The following is a 15,399-nucleotide window of genomic DNA, read 5'->3' on the forward strand; positions in this document are numbered from 1 at the left end:
ATGCCGGGGGGCCATGAGGGCGGTGTCCGGCCATGGCCCATGGCAGCGCGGCCGTCATGCTCAAGTGCGTGGTGGTGGGGGACGGCGCCGTGGGCAAGACGTGCCTGCTCATGAGCTACGCCAACGACGCCTTCCCCGAGGAGTACGTGCCCACCGTGTTCGACCACTACGCAGGTGAGCAGCGGCGGAGGGGGGCCCCTTCCTCCGTCTCCGGCCTTACCCTGCCGGGAGGCGATGGGAAGGGAACTCGGCCGGGGTTTGCCCCCCCCTCACCCGCTGTGTTTCTCCCCCCTCGCAGTCAGCGTGACCGTCGGGGGCAAGCAGTACCTGCTGGGGCTGTACGACACCGCCGGACAGGTGAGTGCCGAGCGCTGCCGACCCCCGGCCCCGCCGCGATCCCCCACTGAAGTTACTGGTGGGCTGCGGTCCGGGCTGGGTGATTCAGAGGCGGGGGGGGGGGGGGGGGGGGGGGTGTTGTTATAAACCGGGTTTAGAACAAACCCATCGATCCAGACCGTGTTCCGAGGGCGGACACCAGCGTTATTTATAGCCGTGGGTGCCCAGCTCCAGGGGGGATGCGGCCCGGGGAGGCAACGCGACCGGCCCGGGACCGGCAGCATCCCCCGGCCTCGGTGCCGACCCTCCCGCTGGTGTTCGGAGGGGGGAACTTGCTGCTCCAACGCATTAGGTCGGGCAGAGCCCCCAGTGCTGCCGCTCGCCTTGCTGGCACTGCCCAGCTCTTCAGTCTTAGAGGTAGGAAATCGTAACGTGTAATTGTCAGCCGCTGCCGTTGAGATAACCCCGGTTTGTTTTGCTGTGCCAGACAGTGGGAGTGATTCAGGTTGAGATTATTACAGCCTGTTTTGAAGGATGCTATGTCTGCATGTATCTTAAGTAACTTCGGTGATTGATAAGGCGCTTGGTTCCGGGGGGGTCGCTGGTGTACTGGTTTCTAAAGGGATCCGTTACTCAAGTCACTTCTCAACTTGCGTGGCACGGGTTCCCTGGGTTAAGGAATGAGAGTCTCGAGATGCCTCGTTGGAAATGAAATCGTTTGTGCCTTGGAGATGCAGGGCTCAGGCAGAAATGGGTTCGGGTAAAGTTGTGTATCCCTTGTGTTTAAACTTCTCCTTGCAGCGTGAGCATGTGTTCTGCTCTCACATGACCTCAGACGCGCTTCCTTCTCGTATAGAGCCACTGGTAACATGATGGCACTGGACTCGCATAGGCTGGAGGCAGTTCTTTAAACCATGTTACTCCTGTGCCTAATTAAACAGCTGCTGCCTAAGTGAGTGAGGCTTTTTAGGTCTGCAAACAGCCTGGAGTAAGGGAAGTGTTTAACCAGCCCTTGATATCTTGGTTAGGCCTGCAGTCAGCAATGAAGTTAATTCCATGAGAATTACAGCAAACAGCCCTATTTCCAGGGTGAGACTTCCCAAACAGGCTGGCTTCATGGTTGTCATCTCCCTGACATAAACACAAACTGCTCAAAGTTATGCCAAGTGCATTTCTTCCTGTTGCCATAGCCCTGTTTGTCAGTAGTAACTGCTTCAAAACACAGCGTGTAAAACACTGCTGAAGTAGGTTACAGAATGAGAACTGAATGCCCAGGCATAGGAAGTGTTTGGTTAATATGCGACTCCTTTTATCTCTTTTTCATAAAGAGCATTGGAACATGTGAAAGTGACCCCAGCACTATTGCACACGTGCATGGTCTCAAACTGCTTGTGCTGCCTTGTTGCTGTTAATGGGAGCGTGTGTTGTTAGCACTGTGTAACTGTAACTAAGGTGGTTTTGTGGTATCCCCCCTCTTACTGAGTGTGCTGAGTACAAAACTGAGTGACTTTTGGCCTCCTCAAAAGCCAGCAGGTTGAACTGGCCTGTTTACAACAAACAGCAAGTGAAGGTATCCCCTGTCTGTTATGCTAAGAAGGTCTTTTCAGTGTGAAATTGTATAGCCAAACATGTAAAAAGCTGGCCTTTTTCCTTCCTTTTTCCTTTTTCTTTCTTTCCCCAAATTCCAAGAAGCTGGAATCTTTAAGTTTGAATCACGGAGCAGTTTCTGATGTGCCCAGGACCAGATCCTGTTGGCCTAATTCTGAGGAGCCTCGGCTCATGTCGGGTGTTGTAATGAGGCTACTGTAACACATACACCTGGCCTTGGCAAAGCTCCTGTTTTAATCAGACCCATGGTACTGATAAAATCTCTACCATTATCCCCATCCCACTGCAGCATGTTTGGGGCACTGCCCACGGGAGCCCCATCCCAACATCCAGCACAACCAAGGTGGGAGTCTGTGTGAAGATGCCAGTCCAGCAATTCCATTCAGCTAAAAGCTGCTTTGTCAGGGAGCTGCTGCCAAGCCAGACTTCCCGGAGCTGTGTGATAACAGAAAGCTCTCTTTAAAGCTTCAATACGTGTAGTAAAGAGCAGAAAAGACGTGAGCGGATGGTGCCCTCTCTGTGTTGAGGAAACTGTGCTGCATTTGGTGCATGCCTGCTGCTTGCACAGCCTTCTGTTCGGCTCGGATTCAGAGTCGGGATTTCTGTGCCAGCACACATCAGTGCTTTCATCTCTAATTCTGTTCCCCCCCCAGTTGTACTGTAAAATACTGGCCTGATAGTATTGTTTTATCACAACTTGGCAGTGTGTGAGCACTGTGGTATCTAAGCAGTTCACAGTCTTCAGCGTGTTTATACTCCCAGAGCATAGGTACAACCTACAGATCTCATTTTGGGGGAGAGGAGTTAGAGGGTAAATGGAGGGTAAGCAGTGACCTACTCCAAATCCATGCAGGAAGCCCATAGCAGAGAAGGATTAAAGACCTATTGATTCATAGCTGGTGTACAGCAGGCTCATTGCTCCAAAACACTGACTTAATCAGCCTGTGAGTCTCTTTAACTTGCGTGGTTATGTGTTTAGCAACTTGTGACAGACTTCTGTTTGGCAGAGGAGTTGCAAGCTTTCGGGTTCATAGCATCCAGCACTCATTTCTAGCTTGCTTCTTCACAACACACAGAGCATCACATGTAGCAACTGATGACACAATGCATCATATCCTTGTGAGTTTAAAGTAGGTTGAGAATAAATCCATAAAGTCCCATTTCCCCCCCTCCAGGTTATATATAGCAGGAAAAATGCCACTAGCAGGCCACAAACTTCAGTTTCTATGCAGACAGACCTTCCCCCTTTGGTGGGGGTATGTGTGAGCTCAGGCAGGCTTCCCTCTGGCTGAAAGTACTTTGGTCCTGGTTCAAATAGCCAGTACAGCTGCTGGGCAGGGGAGGCAGCCGGAGCCCATTTGGGTGTGCAGCTGTGGAAGCAGCTCCTGCTCCATGGAGACGGGTGGGAATCCGGTGCCTGTGGTGTCCAAGAGGACATTCCTCCAGCAATTCCTCCCAGAGGTGGAGCCGGCAGCTTCTTTTAGCCTTGCTGCTGCACAGAGCCTTGTGCTTTGGCTTGGAGTGCATCCTGGTATCCACAGGGAGAACTGGAACCTGTCTCCATCACCTGGAGCTGGGAGCATCAATGCACTGCAGTTTGAATGCGAGGTGGTTGTGATACTGGTGCTTGGATTCCTTTGGCTTTGCAGTAGCCTCTCTTGCTCTGGGAGACTTAACTATGTGTCAGTGCTGTTCATTGAGCTGTGGTATGGGGCAAAATCAGCCTGGGAAGAGAATGATGTCTTCATCAGGGGTCTGTTGACTGCACTGTGTTAGAGGGTTTTTGAGCTGGTGACAAGTGATGTCATTTTGATCTTCTCTAACACCCAAAGTAATGCTGCCAGCTCTCCCAATGGAGCAATGTCTATAAGCACTAATGAAGAGGTGTGCTGCATGTCCCCTTGCCACATCCCAAATCATAGGGATAAGTGGGAGGGCCAACAGGAGTTACCTCTTGGGGATTTCACTCCGTATTGAAGGCTGCTGCTTAAAATGGCAGTTGGGGTCCATCCTCCTCTCACTCTGCGGGGTTTCATTGATGCTGTCCCTTTCCTTCCATATGTGCTGACCCCATACACATGGAAGCCTTGCTCTGCTCCATGTCTTTGCTGTGAAGAACTGTCAGGTAGGATGCAGGGGATGCATGAGCAGAGCCAGTGCTGCTCCAGCTGCCCTAGGAATAGAGATGCTGAGGCATAGCATGGCTGTTTGGTGCAGGTTTGGCATCAGGCCAGTGTCTGAGTAGTGCAGAGCAGGGTACAGAAGGAGCAGAGTGAATCTTGCTATGGTGCAGTGCCTCATAATAACATTGGTATCCCTCAGCATCACTCAGTGTTGTGATACTGGCCTGGCCTGGTTGGACAATGCTGAGGTAAACTGTTCCTTGGCTTTCCACTTCTATTTCTCTGCCTTAAACACCCTAATACGAGCATGACAAGCTGAAGGTCTGGTACAGTAAAGCTGGCAGTGCCTTCTCAACCATCACCAAAACAGTAGCCACAGAACACGCTAAGCACAAGAGCAGAATAAGCCTCTTCTTGGCTCCTCTCAGCTCAGATACCAGTGGCTACTGTGGCTGCAGCAGCAGCCATTTAATTCAGATATGCTGATGTTCTGGTTGCAGTGGAGGCCCTGGTGCTGCAGGCAGTTTTGTACTGGACAGGCTTCCATTTGGCACCGCTTGCCCTAGACAAGTGTTGAAGCAAAGATGGGCTTTGCCTTTGGATGGAAGGGGACTCACACCTCCAGCTTTGCTTTTAAAAATGCCTTACAGCAACACTAACCCCAGTGCAAAGCTCCCATTCACACACCTCCCTTGCTGTGAGCTGTGACTCACACTCTGAAAGCATCACTGCTTTCCTAGAAAGGCAGGTAAGCATTGCTGGCACCAGGTGGGGAGCCTCGGGTGGCAGGTGCTGCATCCATGAAATGCACGTTGGGAACTCAGGACAGTTGTGTTTTATTTTCAGTGTCAAAAGCCCCATAGCACTTTTGAATAGCATCACTGTGTTATGGTAAAAGCAAATGCAAGGAGTCTGTTTCAAACTGTAGATCCAGTGTGTCTTTATGGAATTATCAGTAAGTTAATGGCAGGCCAAAGTAAAGAACCCAAAGCTTGAGAGGTTCTCTGAAACTTCAAGTTTTGATATGTTAAAAGCACATTTTCATGAAGACTACTGACACAGACTCTTGCTAAATACTAGTTATGCTAAACATTGGTATTATGTTATATGGTCCAATAAAAATCCCTTTTCCTGGGTGAAGAGTCAGCAGATATCCTTTAGTTTGTGATCAAGTTCTCTCTGTATTTTACTATCATTTCTTCAAGGTACAGCGACATCTTTCAATGCTATCCACACAGCAGCAGCTAAAAGGGCAATACTCAATAAAAGCAATTGGCACAATGTTACTGCACATCCTCTTACGTTCTGACTTCATTTTAAGGTGATGTGTGCACCTGCACTCATTCGAGTATCACACAACCCATTGCTGTACTGCTGGAGGCAGGAGTGATAGAATGGGATAGCTGGATAAGGTGGCATGAGCTGTACAGTTAGGTTCTGACAGAGAATGTGTGAGACCCTGGGAATTCTTGGCTGGTCCACAGTCAGACTTCCTGACTGAAGTCCATTTCCTATGCAAAAGGCTCTTTATATGTTGGTAAATAAGAAAAGTATAAAAATGCATTTTTTCATGGATAGCCTAACTCTTGATTCAGCCTCCAAACTACCTCTTGAAGCAAACTAAATCACATTTAGAGTACTGCCTCCACAGCTCAGAGCCGCGATCCAGAGGGCTTACAATGTGCATTGGAGTCTGATCCAAAGCTCTGTGTTAGCAGGCACCCTATGGCTGATTTCAGTAAGCTTTATGCCAATTCCTTTATTGAGAACACATGGACAAAGTAGACCTAAAACTTGAGCAGTACTGAGGTTTTGCCAGTCGCTGGCTTTCAAAGTGATGAGTCAGCTTTTCCTATCCGCAGACACCACCACCTAAGAACCTAAATGGTTTGAGCCTTTTTCTGGATGTGGGTTTTCTTTAAGCCTTTGTGCTCCATGTGTTCAAGTTCTGTGTGTATCTGTGGGGTACCAGAAATGTCTCTTTCATTTAAAGGTAAAAAGGATGTGATTTTTTCTCCAGGAACCTGGGCTTTAGGAAGCAATATAAAGTCCACTGATTCCAAATCCTGCAGTTTTACTGTGAACTGTAAACTCCAACATTACTAAAATGGATGCTCTGGGACAAAGCTTCATGACTTCCAAATTAGCAGTTACATTTCTAACAGAACTGCCCCTCCTCTCATTAGAAGCAATGCAAAATGAGGGCAGAGAGGAGGGGAACGGTATCTTCTTACTGCTCTGGCCTGTGCTTTTATAAGCAGCCCTTTGGTTTGGATCGGTGACTGGATGATTTGTGTTAAGACAAATGTGTCTGAAGGCCACACGGCACTTCCAGCCGTTCCGAAGGGGTTGTGTGTCATTTGACACGTTAGTGGCCACTGTCCTCAGCCTGGTTTTATCCTGCTCTGTGCTGCATCCGTGTTGTGGCACATGCAACAACCCTTTGTGATGGGTGGCACTCCTGGTGCATGTATGGAAATGCAGGTGGCTGCATTGTTCTCCAGAGCAAAGGAACATCTGTCAGCATCCTAAGTGAGCGCATTGCTTTGGATGAATAAAACACAGGCTGAAAGTGCCTCAGGCAGCTCACGCTCTAAATTAGGTATAGCCATGAATGCTAAAAGATCATCTGCAGGACTTAATGCTAGTTCCTTCTTGGTCTGATACCCGGTTGAGATGCAGTGGTGGAGTCAATAAGGGATGGATGCCAGGTGTGATCTGGGATGCATCTGTAGTTACGACCAAGAGATAACCCAGCCAGGGGAAGTGAGCTGGATTACATATTCCTCACTTGAGGAACTGAAAACACAGTTTTTCAACTGCCTTAACATCTGCTGCAGCAAAATCATGGAGTGTTTTACCATGTGCTTGAATGGAAACTGTTAACCCCTAACAAATCAGGACTTGACATAAAATGAGGTGCAGAAGACTCTTAGGAACTCCTTTAATTCCAGGAACTATTTCACCATGATGTGTTTATTCAGTGCGCACATGATGGCACTGGTGCTCTGGCACTTCATCTCCTGAGAAGCTGCATGATGGGAATTAATCCCAAGGAGTCAGGGGAAAGGTTTAGACTTCTGTCTTATAAAGCTGCTGCTCAGCACTGCACTGAAGAATGGGCTTTTGGGGCTTATTTGTAAAAAGGGAAAGGGAATGGGACACCTAACTGATCAGTCTTTCTTGTCTGGGCAGGATTTATACAGCTAGTAAATGAAAAGTCATGTATGATCTATGGATAACTATATTCAACTATCTCTATTCCATAATCTGTTTTCCCTGTGAGAACAGATTATTGATGGTCATATTCTTCTGTAAAAATAAAGAGCCCATCTTTCCAAAGAGCAGGATCTGCAGATGCCTGTGCCAGGATAAGTTTGAAGTTTTTCCTTTCATTGCCCATATCAGAAAGAATGAAAAATCCCCATTATTCATGGCTGCAGTCACCCAAACTAGGGTGGATCCATTTCCTGGAGAAACTGGGAATCCTGTGTGGGAACAGTGCTGTTCGTAAGGTCACTGATGGTAAGAAAGGAACCGGCGCAGGAATGCTCCGTAGCCCTGTGATTCCTCATAGGCATCTCAGAGCTACGGAGGATTGTCATAGGTAAGGAGTGAAAGGGCTTGTCCATGGCTATTACTTTAGGGCCTCCATAGCGGATGAACAAGTGGTATAAAGTGTTTATGTGCAGCTGTGCTTCCCGCTACTGACTGCAGCTAGTTGAATCCATGTTCTGTTGTTGCAGACAGTGAAAAGCCTTACAGAGATAAGGCAGGGACTTCCACTTTCAGGAAAGCACAAGGAAGCCAGCAAGTTGAAGTTCCTGTGGTGCGGGAGAGAGGGAGTGTTCTGTTGAGGCCACCTAGGACAAGTTCAGCATCACCGCATGGCACGATGTAGGATTTGGGAAGTATTTAATCCCACATTAAGGCAGGGATCAGTTCTGATCACTTAAAGGCAGTTTTGTGTATAACTGAAGAGATACTCTGTCCTTCTTGTCTCTGATCTCTAAAATCCATCTTACCATGCTCCATCTTCTAGCCAGCTATTTCTCTCCATACAGAAAAGCTTTTCAGGAGTGTAAGCAGCTGCAGTCTTCATATATCCCAGAAGGAAAGTTTTGTCAAAAGAAAAGGTAATTCATAAACCCTGAGCTTTTCCAATGTATAATTCATCCCTCCTCCGAAGAGCCCTCCTCGCAGGGATTTACGGATGGATTTAGAACAGCTTACTTCATTTTTAGAATACAATGGATGAGCATCACCCTGCATTCTTGCAGCCTTTTCTATAAATTAAAAATAGATGCTGGGCCCGAATCAGCAGCTTTCTGTGCTCCCTGGGAAACCTGTGTGATTGAGCCACAACAGGATAGTGCTGCTGCCTTCAGCAATGCAAGCTGCATCCCCAGAAGCCTGTGAAGAGATGGAGGGTCTGTAGTGCACTTTACCCTTGTGAATCATCAGTACACCTTGGTTTGTGTGTTCAGAAGCTACAAACAGTAACAAATAGGGCTTGGGCTGCAGAAGTGGACAAGCAGATGCTTTATGGCAATGCTGTGTCAGTCCGAATTGCAGCTTGCCCAATGGTCCTGGCATTAGTGGTGCCGTGTGAGAAGCAGCACCAGGAAGCCAGCAGCCTTGGGATGCTCCAACCTCCATCCTTGCAAAGGGCTGCAGTGTTACACAGACCAGACTGAAACGATTTGGAGAGGTTTTTAGCCAGGGAAGCAATTTGCGCTTGGCATGGGGCAGGACAGACCACTTCCCTCTCTCTGCTCCCCCAGCAAGCATCTTGTAGGATCAGAAACCACAGGGTGAGTCAGCAGGGTGAATGAAGGCTGCTTCATGGTGTGCTGCTGGAATGGGCTGTTGTGCTCAAAGGCTCTCCCTGGTGCTCATGGCAAAGCTGCACATCAGCCTTTAATGCTAAATAATCTGGGGGAGGTGGGAGGATGTGGCCACTGGGGTAACTGGGAGCTGGGGCAGGTGTCAGATACAGCAGTCATTATGGTTCACTTCTCACATTGTCCATAATATTCCAGGGGCCTTCTGAGATGGAAATTCATTTTCAGGGAGGAAAACGATGAAAAATACAGTCACGAAGGATAGCTTTGAAATGAACTTCAAAAATGAGAGCATGACAATTCATATTGAGAGAGGACTTTTGACTGTGGTTACCATGCCCTGCTATTTGAAATGCGTTAAAACTTGGCCTTACAGCTGGGGTTTTGCTCTGCAGAAACCAGCTAGTTGCACGTGTGAGCCTCACTGAGACCCTCTGAGCAGCAGCAGGGATTACCCTTCACTGCGTGAAGGTTGGATTCCTCTAGTAACTCTGCCTGATGTCTATTTTTGGCTTCCCCTCTAAAAACAGATGGTTGGGAGTGAGAACCTCCTCTTATGATTGCTGTTGTAAGCTGTGAAAGCAACAGATGGTTGCTAACACAGAGATCACAAACCTGGAGTTGTTGAGCTCCAGTTTTCTTCCAGTGGGACAAGCTTTGTATGCTGCCATCCACTTTGTGTCTTATCAGAACAGAAAAGAAATAGGCTTCTCCTTCTGTTTGTAAGAGTATTTCAGTATGATGTAACTGGAGGACTGTCATTGAAATCCTGTTCCTAAGCTGCAAACCACATAAAATCATTAACTACTTTGTTCCATCAGAATGGAACATAATGTTATAATGTTATGTTACATTACGTTATAAATAATATATCTTAACAATATAATACCTATAGATGAGCATGACACACCTTGCTCAGGGCCCCTGCACAATGTTAATGACACACCAGCATTTGTTTTCTCCTATTTGCTTAAAGATGCAAGCCCTTGTATTTACAAGGAAAGGAAAATGTAAAAGTATCAATTTCAGCTCTGCTCTTCTCAAAATGAAACCAAAAAATAAGCCCAAGGAGTCCTTCCCAGTTTGTACTTGAGAAGCCAAGACAAGTCAGTAGTTCCTCCATCTCCTGTCCTTGCCTATGTCTGTTCTGTACTGGCAGCTGCGCTGGGTTACCAGAGAGACACTAGGTGAATGGTGGATGGTCCTGCCGCAATGGAATCACAACTCTATGTAGCATTAAATAAGCCAACATACTCGCATGCAGCTTCTTTAAAGTTATTACAGCTCTTGTATTTTCAGCATGTTTTTCTATCAGTATTCATTTGCTTCAGCAAACGGTGAACAGTTCTGTTTTAAAGTCCACAGTATGTTGGAGAATGAGCCATTTCCCCATTATAGCCTGGAGGTTTTGACACTTGTAATGCATATTTCGATCCTTTGTGGTCTTCTTGCCCATCTTGTCAATGTTATTAAAATAGTCCAGTAAAATTCTTTAGATCTTTTTAATGCCTAAATATACAGGCAGTGCCTCCCCCAATTAGACTGGAAGTCTTAATTGCTGTACAGGGTGGTGTGTACAGGCACCCAAACTGGGATTTATGTTGACTGGCCAGTATAATTATGTTTTGCCACTGCATTTAGTTTGAGAATTAGCCACATTCATTTCCCTCACACTAGAGTCAGAAAATACAGTTGAAGCAATCTGATTTTTCCAGGCTTCTCTAATATTCGGTCTAAATGCATTTGTTTTTTCAGAGCCTTCTACCCATGCAGCAGTTATTTAGGCCCAGTACATCAGAGTAAGTTTTAGGTTTGATTGCTGTTTCTGATGGGCTGTTGGAGAGCAGGAGGAGTCTTTAAGCACAGATAGCCTGCGAGATGCTGGTAACAGTTAAGCCAGGATCTTTCTTAAGAAGACCCAGGACCAGTGTAATGATGTGGTGGGAGGCTTTATTAGAATTATCTGCCATTATTAGCATCAACATGCACCTAATTTTCCTAGCACAGACAAAGGCTTTAAGGTGAGCCTGGCAGCACTGGCTTGTTTCAAGCAGCAGGATTGGTGGGGACAGCCAAATTCTCTGTTAATTTAAGTAAGTGTGAAGTCACCGTAGTGAATACCACGTACTTCTTTGGCCGTGGCACATGATGTCTCCAATCACACTGTACTTGCCAGCAGTTGAACTTCTTAATTACAGAGGACAGACCCACAGCTTGCCCAGTGCAGATGGGACAGGGTATAAATCAGAATGCAGATATATAAATAGCTGCAGGGGCAGGAAAGGAGTTCAGCAACGCACGCGCCTTAAAAAGCAGTAACACTGCTCACTCCCAGATGATTGCTGAGGAATACATGGGAAGTAAGGAGCAGGACCAAGATGTGGCTAAATGGATGCTGATTTATATCCAATGGGATTTAAAAAGATAAATACAAAAGTTTTGAAGTAAACCATACAAACGTAAAGTAAAATGAAGTAAACCAAGCTTTGAGATCAGAAATGGATTAGTAGTTGTCATGAATAAAAGGTCCATCTGCAATTTCAAATGGATTAACTGAAGAGGTATTTTAAGGCCAATGGACTAAGAGTGATTTCTGGTGACAGTGAAGTGTTTTCTCCATTCCAGCATTTAATGCAGTCAGTATTCTCGTTATTGTAGCCCAGATGTGAGGACTTTAGAAAACGTTGAATGTAGTAAAGGCAGCTCTTTAGTAGTAGGAATGAATTATGACTTTAAACTAGATCTTCTCTTTAAAGAAAACCTATTCAGTAATACCCCGTGTGTGATTTAGCAGAGCTGAATTCAAGAGCAGCTGACGGATCTGCCTGTGTGTTCTTGCATGCAGATTTTGTACTCCAGACCAGTGTAATTTGCAGTTGGGAAGCTTCTTTTAGGATCTCAATCTCCACCCAGAAAACAGAGTGGCAACCCTGATCAGTACCTAACTATATTCAGAAGTGAAACGTAAAATACATGCCTAAAAAGAGAACTGAATGTTGAATAGTTTCAAGTTGCTGTTGTGATGCTCTTAAAAGTTATTTCTGCCTTCTATGATGAATGTCCACAGATGCGGAAAAGACAAGGTTCCTGGGTTTTTGCATCAGGATAGGAGGCTGACACTAGCAGGGCAACAACTGATCTCCAGATAGGCCTGTCAAATGCTGTGGTTTCCCAGTAGTGTCAGTTACTGTGGTTGTGAAATTGGGAGCCCATGCTTATAGCCACGTACGCTCTATAGCTTATTGACAAAACTGGAAAGCATACAAGACTTGCAGTAGAGCGTATAACCAAAATGGCACATGAGAATACTGATTCCAAATGTGAATATCGTGTAGATTGACACTAAAAGAGTACTGGCCAATGGTCACCCCCCTGCTAGTGCAGAATCTCCTCCAGTGCTTGTCATTCCTCCATTCCATGGTGAGGATAACGGCCCTCTTCCCATAGCTGTTGACTCTCAAATGGAAAGATGGGCCTAGCAGAAACTGTTCTGAGGAAGTTTTCATGTGTCTTCTGAAATTCTAGTGACACCATCATTAAAAACCTATCCCTCAATGAAGGGCTGTTTTGAGGGTGCCGCTATAGGTTATAATAACCTGGTAATGTGACTGTTGCCAAGGAAAGGAAAACTTGATTTTCTGGCTTGATTCAGCCATGGAGTTGAATTCTGTTTCTGCCTCTACCTTTAATGAACAAATTGTTCCAATATTTGTGAGATTTAATTAAGATGGGGAGCTTACATGGGGAGGAGGGAGGCTGCTACAGCAGCCGTAGTAAATTGGTGTTTATGGTGGGAGAGATGGCATAAAACCAGCTCAGTCCTACTTATCTATGTTAAAATCCAACCAACCAACCGAAAAAGCAAAAGGTAGGAATGGTAAAGTATTGGTTCACTGGCAGTTCACTTTCTTTCTTGCTAGAGAGAACCGGTTTACAATGGAACAATGCTCCTAGGTATTGTACTGTATGCCCTGGCAGTAGGACTGGTGGCTTTAGAAGTTACGGCTCTAAATGACCCAAATAATAATCTTCTCCACTAACCTCCCTTCCCCCAAAGGGCATTAATATTGCCCTGATGGTGTTCTTGATCCTGAGTGTTCCCTAGTAGTGTACCTTCCCAATTTTTGCTGGGCTTGCTTACAGAAAGCCATCTTTTAGACGCTGGTAACAGTTAAGCCAGGGTCTTTCTTAAGAAGACCCAGGACCAGTCTAATGATGTGCTGGGAGGCTTTATTAGATTTACCTGCCATTATTAGCATCAATATGCACCTAATTTTTATAACACAGACAAAGGTTTAAAGGCAAGCCTTTAATAAAAATAAAGATAAAAAAGGTCCCTCTGATCCTTACTTTGCCCAGTCACTAGTGACAGGACAGCAAAAGTTTTTAAGAGACAGAAAGAAAATTCTTAAGTGGGCTTTAAATACCACCTCCACTTGAGATCCAAAGGAGAAGACTCAACTGCAGTAAACAGCCTTCATGTAATCTAGCTTTGTATTATCTGCATGGCTCTATAGCAGTCACATCTGCTTATTCCTCTTTGGTCAAAGAAGTGCTAACCTTTGAATATGTTTGAACCATAAGACTTCTTTTTTAACTTAAACTTTTGAAGGGGTAGTCTTCTGTATATTCTGGTACAGAAGTAAGTTTCTATTAACACTGCTTTTCAATATATTTATATCAGCCACACTGATTAACCTGGAAGAGTTGCAAGCTTTCAGAAAGTTTGCCTCTGCATTTCTGAAGTACAAATAGAGTTTCTCTAACTGTTAAAATTAACAAAATACCATTTAATATTGCAGATAACAGACTTTTTCTTTCCTAGGAAGACTATGATCGTCTGAGACCTTTATCTTATCCTATGACCGATGTCTTCCTTATCTGCTTCTCAGTGGTAAACCCTGCTTCATTTCAAAATGTGAAGGAAGAGTGGGTACCAGAGTTGAAGGAATATGCACCTAATGTTCCCTTTTTACTAGTAGGAACACAGGTATATCTGGTTCTGTTCTACTTTATTTAAACAATTCAGATCACTATATGGTGCCTTTTCTTTGGGCTGGAAATTCAGGACCAACAGGCTTCTGGCTGTGGAAGAACAACCCTAGCAAGTGGCAGAAAAACCTAGATTTGTGGTGTTCTCTAATGGGCTACCTGCATTTTGTTAAGATATATTCACTGGAAACAGAGTGGCAAAATTGCTCCATCTCTCCTTGGGACTTTCTGGAAAGTCAGAGGATTTAAGGAATAAACTTGTCTATTTATACCCATGTACATGGGTCTACAGTTGTTGGTCATATACAGTATTTGCTGAAGCAAAGGAGCAAAGGAAGAAATGAGACAATTTCCTCCTGCTTCTTGTAACCAGTCAACTGGGCTTCAATTACAAAGTGATCCACATGTTGATATTACCTTTGGGTTAAGCCTGCCACTGCTGGATGTACCTTCTGGCATTCCAAAATGATCACATCTAATCAAAGAGCTGCATTACAGAACATACATTTGTTCCTTCTGGATTAAAGGTGGTAGTTCACAAGCTTAAATTTTCAGGCTTTTTTGATCAGGAAGGGTCCATGATCTGAATCATGCATGACTCCATTTATATACACATAATACTCCATTAAATAAATGCTTCTGCTTCTAAAAGAGGGTATTATATAGCCTGCTGACTTTAGTTTTGAAAAAGGATTCCAACATGACTGCTCTCTTTCTTGCTAGATTGATCTTCGTGATGACCCAAAAACTCTGGCAAGACTGAATGACATGAAAGAGAAGCCCATATCTGTGGAGCAAGGACAGAAGTTAGCTAAAGAGGTAAACCCCTGGTTGAAGTCAAGTAGCAAAGAAGCAAAAAAACCTATTACCAATTGTCTTTTTCTTTCTTTACCACTTCAGTGTATGAAAACCTTCTGACAGGTTACCAGTTAACAATGTTTACTTACATTGTTGAACACAGCTAACAAGCAGACCTGTGTAACAACACTTCCCTGGTAGTAGTGGTTCTAAGTTTCTTTGTAGACACTTGTAAAGACTACACAAGCATCAGTCAAGAGGGAATTAAAATCACAGCATTGTTGAGGTTGGAAGCGACCTCTCCTCCTGTAGCAAAATGCTGAAATCATCTTTAAGAAATTCTTTGAGAGTGCTGTACTACCATCCTAACACACTGTGTGGATAATGCACATAAAGACACTTATATTCTTACTTTTGAACCATAAATTGGTCATAATTCTGTAATCTTTTTCTGCAGTTTAGTTATCAAAAATACCTTAGGACTCCAGTGCCAGGCCAAAGAGCTTATTTAATACGCTTCCTTTGTAAACAAACCCAACTGAAATGCATTCCAGATCTTTGACCAAAAGACAAAGCTTTTCTTCTCTAGGGGGATGCACATGCAGGTAGCTTTTCTAGGTCACAGCCAAACATTGTGATGCCACTAGAGAAAAAGAGATATGCAGAAGTGCACACTTAAAACTGAACAGCTGATATAT

The 15,399-nt window shown here is 45.1% G+C and overlaps 2 protein-coding genes across 5 annotated transcripts in view; one reads left to right on the top strand and one right to left on the bottom strand.

Moving 5' to 3' along the window:
- RHOQ (ras homolog family member Q) overlaps positions 1 to 15,399 on the top strand; it is a 20,614-nt gene continuing 5,215 nt past the window's right edge. Inside the window, exons 1-4 of one of the 3 annotated variants that reach the window (XM_034060458.1) lie at positions 1 to 174; positions 299 to 357; positions 13,737 to 13,901; positions 14,627 to 14,722. In XM_034060458.1, the coding sequence (XP_033916349.1) occupies positions 33 to 174; positions 299 to 357; positions 13,737 to 13,901; positions 14,627 to 14,722 (462 nt within the window). In that variant the 5' untranslated portion in view covers positions 1 to 32. The remainder of the gene's footprint in view (positions 175 to 298; positions 358 to 13,736; positions 13,902 to 14,626; positions 14,723 to 15,399) is intronic. The other 2 variants (XM_034060459.1, XM_034060460.1) reach the window with 2 other exon arrangements.
- PIGF (phosphatidylinositol glycan anchor biosynthesis class F) overlaps positions 13,737 to 15,399 on the bottom strand; it is a 20,004-nt gene continuing 18,341 nt past the window's right edge. Inside the window, exon 6 of one of the 2 annotated variants that reach the window (XM_005144581.3) lies at positions 13,737 to 14,690. The gene's annotated coding sequence lies outside the window, so the exon portion shown is untranslated. Of the gene's footprint in view, positions 14,691 to 15,189; positions 15,345 to 15,399 lie in introns of those variants that run through there. The other variant, XM_031045069.2, reaches the window with a different exon arrangement.

This window comes from Melopsittacus undulatus, chromosome 3 (genome assembly GCF_012275295.1).
Source record: "Melopsittacus undulatus isolate bMelUnd1 chromosome 3, bMelUnd1.mat.Z, whole genome shotgun sequence".
Classification (NCBI taxonomy): Eukaryota; Metazoa; Chordata; class Aves; order Psittaciformes; family Psittaculidae; genus Melopsittacus; species Melopsittacus undulatus.